Genomic DNA, 12758 nt, shown 5'->3' on the forward strand with positions numbered 1-12758 from the left:
AAATGTAAAGCTGGTGGTGTTTTAGAGCTCCTGCCTTTAAACTTGTACCTGCTGCCTGGTGAAAGCTATGAGCCAGGAGATCTAGTATTGAATCTCAATTCTGTGACTGGCCTTGCATTTTGAGCCTTACAGTTCTTGGTGCTGTGGAGCCCATTAACAGGGTGCACTCAAGTAGAGTTAGAGCTTCTTCACAAAGCGCTAAAGATGTGTTGGGTGTGCTTGCATTATTACAGCTGTAGTTACTTTGGTCACTGGGGTTCGGTGTAATTAAAGGCTGTCTTAATGTAGTTTGCATGTGGAACACATGCTTGATTTGAAGTTTTCAAGATGTATAGGTCAAAACCAAATACACACAGTATGTTTAGGAATAAAGCCTCCAGTTTTATGGTTGTTATATTCACTTGCTGTACATGAAAGTGCACATGCATGTTTATTTTAGTTCTGTTTTATTTGGTGCCGACTTAAGTACAGAGGTTGTGTAGGAAAATAGTAATGGCCAATGATAGTATATGGTGGCAATACTGCTCCATTCTCTGCTGGTTTTGGGATCCAGACTTAACCCTTTAATCTTCCACACGTCTCATGGGCAAGATTGACCACAGTATCTGTGTGAATACACCTGCTCTTTCTTATTGTGCCAGTGTCCTGCCGTCTGAGCTAGAAGCACCCTTTAACATCTAGAGAATCAAGAAGATAAACATTTCAGCAATGGAGTGTTTAGTGTTTAAGCACTGTAGACTTTTTGAACAGCTCACTGGTGGTCTGTGCATCTTTATCAGGAACCTTTTCACACTATTGTGTGGTTCCAGTTGAATCTTCCTCCCACCTAGCTGCCAGCAAAAAAACAAAGCCAGACCAACCTATTAAAAGAAGCACACAAAAACCGCACATTGGGCTCCAGATTAGTACCTCACCTCCCGTGTAATTGTACACTAGAGAGCCAAACTTGCAAAAGCAAACCTGGCACTCTAGTGATTCATTTATTTATTTTACAAGCAGAAGTGACGTCCCAGGCTACAGTCTGCTAAAGCCGTTTACCCAGATCTGTTGTCATTGCCTTGTGCATTCAAAGCAAATATTTTGACTTGACTCACTGGATAGAGATTAACTGTGAGGGAGTTTCCTGGGTGACTTGATGCAAAGGGTTGAACTGGAGAGGATTTAGTAACATTGCCAAACAGTGACTCGCTAAGGAATGATTTAGATCCGTGGTGGCCAATATGTGGATCGCAAAAGATTGTTGGTGAATCTCAGGACAAATGTAGTTTAAAAATATGTTATATAGAACAGTAATCATGTTTTTGTAATTTAAATAATAATAATAAAAAAAAAAAATACATGTTTTATTTGCACGTAATTGAGCCTGCTTGCAATCTATACAGTAAACTTGCATTGCACCAGTACCAACTGCAGCGGACAAAGCTTTATTCTACAGTCACTGTTCCAAGCAAGTTATCAGTCACATTTTGCTACTACTAAAAGTATTAATTCAGTACTAATAATAATATTAACTTACGCTTGTTACTTAACTGCAGCAATTGCTATGCATCCATGATACGAGTCGCTTGCACAGTTTGCATTCAGCTTATTTTTTGGTTGTCTGGGCATTTAAGAAAAAAAAAACATCCTGAACAGCAGAGTGGTAAGTTTCTGTTTTATAACTACCTATGCTTAATATTAAAAATGCTTTGATTGCGTTTTTTTGTTAAGTTTCTCTTGTTGCTTTGTTTTATTATTGCTATCTTACGTATTGGACTGTATTGTAAATCTTGCTAATAATTGTTGGTCATAGCTTACTGGTCGATCATTGAGCCCCCTTGATATCCACCAAAATGGATTGCAGTGTTTGGACTTGGTTTTTGACTCTGCATGCATTTATATAAAACTTTGTATACAGATAGTTGCAATATATTACCTTGTTTTAAAACTTGCAATCAGAGAGCATATGCTGTATTGAGGCTATGCCAGCGAAATCATTTCATTTGGCTGATGGTATTTAACTGTTCTTGCTTGGGTCTCGACAGACTATACAAAGTGTTGCAGCCACACTGATATTGCCTCATATCATGTCTGTATATATGTGCAGGGTGATATAAAAAACTAAAGTGTTTCTACATTTGAGGGGGTGGGGGGCGGGGGGTGACTACAAAACTGACTTGTAAAAATTCATTAAAATGGTATGAATACTCATGTGAGTTGTATGAAATATTTCTTGTTTTGTGTTCTATACCATTTTAAGTACCCCTTCATGCATAATCCTATGGATTCCATTGCACAAGCAGTCGTACAAAAGAAACAGCTAACCATCTCCTTATTGTACATTCCAGGAATTGGGAAAGTGAAGCGGAAAACCAGCATGAGGGACACTGCTTCAAACGCAGACGCCGACTTTTACTCGGACAATGGCGAGCGGCTCTATGACCTCAATCTGCCAGCGCTGGTCAAGTTCAGCTACGCAGCCGAGCGGGAGGACGAGCTTTCTCTGGTCAAGGGGACGAAGGTCATAGTCATGGAGAAGTGCAGCGATGGCTGGTGGAGGGGCGGCTACAATGGGCACGTGGGGTGGTTCCCTTCCAACTACGTGGTGGAGGATTCGGACGGCTCGTCTGCAGACCCTGTGAGCTCACTGACTGAAAAGCTGGCTGCCGTGGTGCATAATGCCAACAGCAGCCGTGTGTTACACGTGGTGCAAGCCCTCTACCCCTTCAGCTCCTCCAATGACGAGGAGCTCAACTTCGAGAAGGGAGAGATCATGGATGTTGTCGAGAAGCCAGAGAATGACCCAGAGTGGTGGAAGTGCAGGAAGAGCGATGGCCAAGTGGGGCTGGTGCCAAAGAACTATGTGAACGTGATTCCGAATTCTCAGAACTCTCCAAATAGTGCCGGGCCCCCCCCACCAGACTGCGATTACATAGTGCCAGCCACCAGAGGGAAGTTTGCAGGCAGACCGTGGTACTATGGGAAGGTAACGAGACATCAGGCGGAAATGGCTTTGAATGAGAGGGGGGAAGAAGGAGATTTCCTTATTCGAGACAGCGAGTCCTCGGTAAGCTGAATGAGTGGGCTTTAACATGAATTAGAGAGCGTTGTAGGCTAGTTAAAATGGTTAGGAGGATAATGGTTTCAGGGTTGCACCTATTATACTTTCAGCTACCAGCTGTTTTTTAATGTTTGAGTGAAATGTCAAGGTGTCTGATATGGCTTCTGGCTGGCCTGGTGAACCCGTGCCTCGCATGATAGAGTAGTCAGTGTGTTTAACCAAATAAGTAACGTCACAGTTGCTCTCAAGGGTGGAACCACAATGTTTCATTTTGGGGGGAAAAAAAAAAAAAAGTTAACCTGGAAAAACCTGCTCATGTAATATATATGTTTATGAAAAACAGAAGCTACACATTCACATATCTAAACTTGAATGCAGTTACATAACACAGCCTGGATACATTATTTAAGTGTAAATGGACAATGATATCCTTATGTGCATTTCAGAAATGTTTCCAGCCATAGATACCTTAGGGGAATCCTGTTTAACTTAAATAGATGGTTCAATTTGGAGTTCAAAGTAAAATCGTCTAGTTCTGACACGACAGCTGTGATGGGTTCTGTGACCGTCTATACTAAGTGGACAAATCTATAAAGTAAATTAGAAGCAGTATAGTGAGCAATGCAAGTATAAGCGAGGACAGGGGTCTTGAGCGAAGCAGCCACTTCCTGTACTCCCACTGCAGTTTTGCCAGGGTGGTGATATGAATTTCTGTCAATGAAGAGATGGGTTTATTGAAACGTTTATGCTGTAGAACTGTACTTGGGTTTTGTCGTAGGAAAAGTAAATTGAATCTACTTGGTATACTTTTGGAACCCCTGGCACAAACCTTCTGTAATGTGTGCATAACGTATTCCCACTCTTATATTTGTTATCTCCATCGCTTTTAAACATCTCTGAGCACTACCAAACACTGTACAAATGTGCTTTCGTGTGCTTTTTGAACTGCATTTTAAGGATTACATCACAGTTTCTTACGCATTCCATGTCTTTGATCACATGCTGAATTCTTTGCATACCACCACTATGGTTTGAACTAACCCCAGCATGCTGAAAGAGGCTAGCCATGGAAATGTTATTTCAAAGGCATAAAGAAACTTGTCAAACCTTTTAACACTCCTTTTTAGATAAAGAACAGTTTATTTTTAAACGGTGATTGTCTTACTCCAGTTACACCTGTATTTCTGTGTCCATGGTAACAATAACTAGAGTATTTTGGTATTTTTTTTTTTTAATGTTCTTTCTTTCTTTTCTAGCCAAATGACTTCTCAATCTCCTTGAAAGCACAAGGCAAAAATAAGCATTTCAAGGTGCAGCTAAAGGATGGCCTCTATTGCATTGGACAGCGCAAATTCGATTCTATGGAAGAGCTGGTGGAACATTACAAAAAGGCACCCATTTTTACCAGTGAACAGGGAGATAAACTGTACCTCGTTAAGGCCTTGTCTTGATCACCAGAAAAATAAACTTGGATACTTTATTGTGACCAGCTGGTGGTCAAGAACTAAATTACTGTGGATGCTATATAACAAAAAGACTTCTTGAATAATGTTCAGTTCATGTTTTTAGGTCATAGGTATGTATGTATGTATAGTAACTACAACAGTTATTTAGCTTGTACCAATTTCTTTTGTTAGTATATCTTCCAATTTTAAAACTCTCCTTTTTTAATGTGATCCTCTGGCCCTGAAAATCCATTTTATGATAGCCCCATGATGTCATTTTAAAGCTAAAGTATATTTTTTATCAATTTCCACAGATGGAAGATACAATTTCAATTTGGTATTTCAACAAACCTACTCCTGTAAATGACCAGTAATCATCAACAACAATAATAGTAAAGAAGTCTGCCTTATGTTATGATGCTGTTTTTAGTTTTGCTGGCAGTTTATTTTAAGGGTAAGAAATGGTGTTTGAATTGAATTCAGTTAAAGTACAGTACACTAAACCATTTTGCTGTCATTTTTTAAACATGCCAAAAAAGAAAGAACCGTAATTTTTGTCTGTTTGCCTCAGTTGTCAACATAAGCCATCATTTCACAATGTAAGATGCAACCTTTGCAAGAAAGGAAGAAACCAAAAGTATAACTACAAACAGACCATCCTACAACAACCTAATGAAATAGTTTTTAGTGTCTTGTACTGAAAAGTAAATACAAATGTACAGATATTAATAATAAAATGCATATTCGTTCAGTTTATTGTTCAGCTGTTTTGAGTGAAAGTGTCTTTCTTAGCTGTGTGTACAGACATGCAATGTTGAAAGTACTAATGAAGAGTATAAACTGCTGTACCATTGTTTACTATAATTTAGCATTCGTGGATACATGGAAAAGTAAATCTGAAAATAGTCTTTGAGGTGCAACTGTAACAGAGCTCTATACCACACCTGTTTCTGCGTTAGACTGCAGATGAACTATTTTAAATGGGACTGCTTCACACAAGAGATCATCTTTTCACAAGGCATAATGACCGGTAGCAGAACAATATTCCGATTCACTGGATGGGTTTAACATTTATTGCAACCATATGCTGCTCTGTTTAAATAAGGTTCAAAGAACCGAACATTTTAGTTAAGCTAAACTGTATATAAAGTTGAATTGGCAGCAAGCATTCATCACAGAAACTGTAGCAAATGCATCAAGTATCCCTTTTGAGAAGATCAATTACAGATGTTAAGCTTCTGTACTAGTAGTACTACTGTAGTATTTTTCCTTTTACTGCATATATACTTTTATAATCGAATTGTTCTATCTAAATTATTTAACTTTCCAAGATATATGCAACCACCCCTCCCCTCTGCAGTTTTGCTGGAATCAATTTTAGCCAAGGTGACATTGTTAGCTGAGAGAAAAGTATCATAGCCAAGATCATGGCTATCTTGGGTACTAGTGTGGCACCTAGGAGATTTATAAAAGCTGGACTTTTTTGTTTTTAAAATATGTTTTGGATGATAGGAAATAAATCCAAGCAATGATATAGAAACCGGTAGCGTATTCTACAGCAAAGAGGCAAAACAACCTGTACCTTAAGACTATACGCCAAAGCAAATTATTTATCTCCTCTTAGCATTTGATTCGCATGTATGATAATTTTGGTAACAGATAGACATAGCCCACATGTTTGCTTGTTTAAATCTGTTAACTTGACAAGACTTTCTGGGTACCTGACAAAAAAAAAGCTGTACTGATTTGTCAGTTGTCAGGAAGGGTTTGTATGCAGCCACAGGAGATTTAGTGTATAGGCAGTCCTCGTAATATTTGTATCATGTGCACATTGTTAATGGTCTTGGCTCTGGAAAGCCTTCATTTATATATATATATATATATATATATATATATATATATATATATATATATATATATATATATATATATATATATATATAGTATGTGTGTGTGTGTGTGATATATAGATAGATAGATAGATAGATAGAATGTATGTGTGTTGACTCAGCCTATTTTGTTTTTTACATGGGGACCCAGGGTTTATGCCCTAGCATGTTATGGGTCTGAGAAGGTAGAGGAGGATGAAAGCTCTCAATAAGAAATGGTACAGTCCCTGGAACTGTGAGTGAGAGAGTTGTAATGCAACTAGGATTCCTTTAAATGTCAACAATAGCTGCTGGAGTTTGTCACTTCCTAAAAAGAAAAAAATAAATAGATTTAAATTGAAAGGGGCTTATGTTTGCTTGTATGTCTTTCCCTTTTCTGTTTATACTAAAATTAAGCCAAAAAAGAGTTGGCTGTCGGCGGCCAGATAATGTGAGAATGCCCTGGCTGTTTTAAACTTGTGCCTTGTGAGAAACCAAAGCTTGCAGGGGTGCCGTATACCATCTACATGTTCCTTAGTTATTTTGTTACCTGTTAAATGTCTTAATAATCATGTTTTGAATGATTTTATGTTTCTGCTTAAATCATTATTTGCCTTGCTTACTGTTCCAGCAAAAAAACACTGAAGAGACTCCTCTGGTGGTGTTATGGGGAATCGAGGTGCAGAAGGATGTGTGTCCCACACAAGCTTCAGTGCACAATGCTTTACCTATGGGCTTCAGTGCACAGCCCAATACTAATCTTCATCCCATCTCATCACCATTAATGCAGATAATGATCAAAGAAACAACAATAGAGAATCACAGAGAACACCCTTAATAGAATATTAAGAAATAAGATATTAGGAATATGTAGATGTTATGAATCCCTGGTGCTTCCAGTGTTTGCAATGTTTCTGCTGAACTCCTAGAGCATGCACCCTTTATTGTGGGTGTGTATGCTGGTCATGGCATTTGCTTTGCTGGGGCTTTTTAACTATTATTATTATTATTAGTAGTAGTAGTATTATTATTTTGTCTTTGATGCATTTAAATAGTTAAGTGCATGTGCTTTTATTACCTATTGCAGTATCACTATTGTGACTGATATTCCTTGTTTTAAAGGTTGTTACTTTATCTTAGTCTAGGGGACATCGATGCTTGATTTTAGATTAGGTTAGCTGTTGTGTATAGAATCAAGTGACTTTCTATTTAGATTTATTTTCAGTTGTTTGTTTCCTTAGACAATTCTGTTATTCACTGTCACAGTTGTAATTGGTGTATAAACAGGGGATTGCTAATAACACCGTGTAACAAATTTTTTATTTTTTTTTGTTCCTGGGTAGTAAGTGTTTTTTCCTAACTGCTTATGCCTCAAAAGTATAGAAAATGGTTATTATTCCCCACAAACTTTGCTTTTGTGACCAGGACAGTGATATTTCAAAATATCACTATTTCCAATGGGAAAACGGGCAAATGTGTGTCTTTTCGTTCACATAGTCAGAAAAAAACAACATATGAATCCAAAATAACATGTATTTATACTAAAGTAATACAAAAATGACTACAAAAGATTTAGAAGTGAGTAGTTTTTCAAGATTTACGATTATACTGTATTTACGAAAAGACACACATTTGCCCGTTTTCCCATTGGAAATAGTGATATTTTGAAATATCACTGTCCATTTGTGTTACATAGTGTAATATTTATCTTAATAATAATGTCCCAGATGTAGAGGGTGGATTTATTACAGAAATGATATGCCACACATCTCCAGTTAATCCAGGTCAAGAATTTGTCACCTCAGAAGCTCACATTTACATTTTAATGGATTAACCAGCCAGCTTCTATACAGCAGGAAGAGTAATCTACTGTACACGTTCCAAAACATATTAACTTTAAGAGAACACTCTTGTCATTTTCAAATGTCTTTGCCAAATTCAGAAAAAGATCTTGGACAACTAAAAGGAATATTAAGTGTAGTATGTTAACATTGTAAGTGTCATTTAAATGTAGACAATGAGCAATGGAGTGATGTGGCCTATACTGTGAAATTAATGTATTGTATTCTTGCTGTTAAAGGAGGGGAATAAACTTCACTTGTGATTTTTTTATTTTATTTTTACAACAAAGTTTATTAGACGTGTAGATAACATAATAAAATCATTAACTCTGTTTTGTTTCTTGGTATGTGTGATTTTAAAAGCAATCTATAGTGAGAGTATATATATAAAAGGCTCAATATGCTGGCTCCCTGCTGAGTGATCATCTTGTCAGATATGTGTAACTTATTACCCCTAAGTGAATACCTTAACCTGTAAGACTTTATATTATTAATGCTTGCTTAAAGTGTAATGCGCTAACGTCTAGTTAAAACTACCCAGTGAAATAGGTAGAGTGGTAAAACTAAGACACTGTATTTACTTTAGATGAGGAGCTGTATCTCTGTAAAGCTGTGATTTTTAAGACACTTTCTAGCCTCCATAGTTATAAAAAAAACAAAAACAAAAGTTGTGAGCCTAGACATCTGAATTGCTATAAAGTGGTCAGTAATCCCTGATAACCTGCTAGATATCAGAATGTAAACACATTACAAGGAGGGGGATAATATAATGTCTTTATATTGTGCCTTTCATGCTGGACCACCATCACAAAGTGCTTTACGGAGTTAGGCTGTAAGGACATTGATTTAACATCTCATCTGCAGGATGGAGCACAAGGAGGTTAAGTGACTTGCTCAGGTTCTCACAGTGAGTCAGTCAGTCAGTGAGAGGTGGGATTTGAACAGGTGACCTTCTGTTTACAAGCCTGGGACTTATACTCACTGGACCACACTGAAGTGGATAGCGCATGTTTCATTATTTATAATGCATTTTCTGTAGCATCAATTAAGATGTATCCTGAATAGAAAAACAGAAAAAAAAAAATTATAAAATGCACATCCTTTATTGTTGTTGACCTATAATTGCAAAAACACACCTTGTTTTGGAACACTGAACTACAAATAGTTTACTGCAAAAACTCTTTAATCTCTGTATAATATACAAACAGTTTGCTTGTAGCATGTATATGCTATATTTAATTATCTAGCATAAATTCAGTGTTCCACATGAAGCAGGTTAAGCATTTTCTTAAAGGGAGCTTGCAGACACTACTGTACACACAGTTTTGAACCGTGAGGGGAATGTGTCCTTGCATAGTTACTTCATGATTATTAAACACAGTGGAAAGCATACGTGTATCTTGGCATATGACTCTGGCACTGTTTTATTTTGTGCTGAGCCCAGATTCTGTGACGGTATCCAGTGCTTCCAGATTTGTTTCAGGGGACAGGATTATAAATCACCACCCATCTGCTTCTATACCCTACTTCTGACCATCCAGTTGCATTCATATTTGGATTACTAATCTAGATCTCTTAGTAATCAGACATCCATATCAATTTGTATGTGCATTCTTCTATGCGTAAAACAAACTCTTAATATTTTGCCTCAAGTAAATGCTTAGCAATGTACAGGGACCTCTAGAGGCCATCTCAGGCATAGCACACTATGTTGTCATGCTTGATTGTAAAATATAATTTCAGCATGTTATTTTTTTTTAAATTGTGATAGATTCACGTAGTACAAATACTGAAACTTAGGTTGTTATATAAGTGTAAGGCTTGGTTTGATCCCACACTAAATGCTGAGGGGTTTTTTAAAAAATTTTTTTGCAGAATTGTATGACCCTGACCATATACAAGTGTCTTCTTAGCACAGACATTTACAGTTTACTTGTTGAATGATGTCACGCGCATATTGCCTCAGTCATTCTCTGTTGAAACTCACTATCTGTAATAAATTCCTAAAATTCAACGTTCTTTAAATTAAAAATAAACCTACTCTAAAATATAACAAATATACATATATTTTTGGACCATGATTCACAAGTCCTTGCATGCAGCAGTGGATGCATTTTGAAAGCATGATAGATAATGAATAGGTTTATGGAGTTGTAGTTATTAAACACAGTAAATTCTTTAAGAAGTATATTTTTTTTTCCTATTTTGTTGCCTTACAACCTGGAATTTTAAAATTGATTTTTATTTGGATTTCATGTAATGGACATACACAAAATAGTCCAAATTGGTGAAGTGAAATGAAAAAAATAACTTGTTTCAAAAAATTCTAAAAAAGAAATGGAAAAGTGGTGCATGCATATGTATTCACCCCCTTTGCTATTAAGCCTCTAAATAAGATCTGGTGCAACCAATTACCTTCAGAAGTCACATAATTAGTTAAATAAAGTCCACCTGTGTGCAGTCTAAGTGTCACATGATCTGTCACATGATCTCAGTATATATACACCTGTTCTGAAAGGCCCCAGAGCCTGCAACACCACTAAGCAAGCGGCACCATGAAGACCAAGGAGCTCTCCAAACAGGTCAGGGACAAAGTTGTGGAGAAGTACAGATCAAGGTTGGGTTATAAAAAAATATCCGAAACTTTGAACATCTCACGGAGCACCATTAAAGCCATTATTAAAAAATGGAAAGAATATGGCACCACAACAAACCTGGCAATAAAGGGCCGCCCACCAAAACTCACGGACCAGGCAAGGAGGGCATTAATCAAAGAGGCAACAAAGAGACCAAAGATAACCCCGAAGGAGCTGCAAAGCTCCACAGCGGAGATTGAAGTATCTGTCCATAGGACCACTTTAAGCCGTACACTCCACAGAGCTGGGCTTTACGGAAGAGTGGCCAGAAAAAAGCCATTGCTTAAAGAAAAAAATAAGCAAACACGTTTGGTGTTCGCCAAAAGGCATGTGGGAGACTCCCCAAACATATGGAAGAAGGTACTCTGGTCAGATGAGACTAAAATTGAGCTTTTTGGCCATCAAGGAAAACGTTATGTCTGGCGCAAACCCAACACCTCTCATCACCCCGAGAACACCATCCCCACAGTGAAGCATGGTGGTGGCAGCATCATGCTGTGGGGATGTTTTTCATCGGCAGGGACTGGGAAACTGTTCAGAATTGAAGGAATGATGGATGGCGCTAAATACAGGGAAATTCTTGAGGGAAACCTGTTTCAGTCTTCCAGAGATTTGAGAGTGGGACGGAGGTTCACCTTCCAGCAGGACAATGACCCTAAGCATACTGCTAAAGCAACACTCAAGTGGTTTAAGGGGAAACATTTAAACATCTTAGAATGGCCTAGTCAAAGCCCAGACCTCAATCCAATTGAGAATCTGTGGTATGACTTAAAGATTGCTGTACACCAGCGGAACCCATCCAACTTGAAGGAGCTGGAGCAGTTTTGCCTTGAAGAATGGGCAAAAATCCCAGTGGCTAGATGTGCCAAGCTTATAGATACATACCCCAAGAGACTTGCAGCTGTAATTGCTGCAAAAGGTGGCTCTACAAAGTATTGACTTTGTGGTGGTGGTGTGGTGTGGTGTGGTGTGGTGTGGTGTGGGGGTGGGGGGGGGGGTGTGAATACTTATGCACGCTCAAGTTTTCTGTTTTTTTGTCTTATTTCTTGTTTGTTTCACAATAAAAAATATTTTGCATCTTCAAAGTGGTAGGCATGTTGTGTAAATCAAATGATACAAACCCCCAAAAAATCAATTTTAATTCCAGGTTGTAAGGCAATAAAGTAGGAAAAATGTCAAGGAGGTATGGTATCAAGGGTGGTCCACCACCCAAATGACATCCAGCCAACAGCAGGCCAGTGGTCGAAAATGGCTCATTGATAAAAGAGGCCAAAGGAGGCTGACATGAACTGTGCAGAGCAACAGATTGGCTACAATCAGTCAACTGACAGTCCAGTACAGCATTGGTGCCGAAAGACCCATAAAAGAATGCACAACTCGGCGTACCTTCACACGAATGGGGTATGGCAGCCGATGACCTAACAGAGTTCCACTTCTTTCAGCAAAACGCAAGAAACTGCGGTTGCAGTGGGCTAAGGAACGAAAACACTGGACACTGGAGGATTGGAAAAACATTGCCTGGTCTGATGATTCCCAGTTTCATGCCGATGGGATTACTAGGGTATGGAGAAAACCACATCAGTACATGCATCCATCATGACTCCTGTTAATATTGCAGGCTGGTGGTGGTGAAGCTGCATCCCTTCATGGCAGCAGTGTATCCATCTGCTAATGGATTTTTTCAGCAGGATAATGCCCCGTGCCACAAGCCTAAGATTGTCCAGGAATGGTTCCACGAACATGACAGTGAATTCAGCTTACTGCAGTGGCCTGCCCAGTCACCAGATCTCAATCAAATAAACATACAAATGCATTGGACTGATTTACCAGTGACAAATAAGAGCATTCAAGTCATTGCTGTGTTGTGTTCCTTGGGGGAAAAAGTCAGGTCACATTAGAAATGTCTTGTTACTGTCTCAACAGATACT

The 12758-nt window shown here is 38.3% G+C and overlaps 1 protein-coding gene across 3 annotated transcripts in view; it reads left to right on the top strand.

Moving 5' to 3' along the window:
* Nucleotides 1-4503, top strand: part of LOC121323219 (cytoplasmic protein NCK1-like) — a 55089-nt gene extending 50586 nt beyond the window's left edge. For all 3 annotated transcript variants that reach the window (XM_041264136.1, XM_041264135.1, XM_041264137.1), the window contains 2 exons: nucleotides 2328-3046; nucleotides 4297-4503. In XM_041264136.1, coding sequence (XP_041120070.1) covers nucleotides 2328-3046; nucleotides 4297-4491 — 914 coding nt within the window. In that variant the 3' untranslated portion in view covers nucleotides 4492-4503. The remainder of the gene's footprint in view (nucleotides 1-2327; nucleotides 3047-4296) is intronic.
* Nucleotides 4504-12758: the final 8255 nt, after the last annotated feature.

Source organism: Polyodon spathula, chromosome 11 (assembly GCF_017654505.1).
Source record: "Polyodon spathula isolate WHYD16114869_AA chromosome 11, ASM1765450v1, whole genome shotgun sequence".
NCBI classification, from domain to species: domain Eukaryota; kingdom Metazoa; phylum Chordata; class Actinopteri; order Acipenseriformes; family Polyodontidae; genus Polyodon; species Polyodon spathula.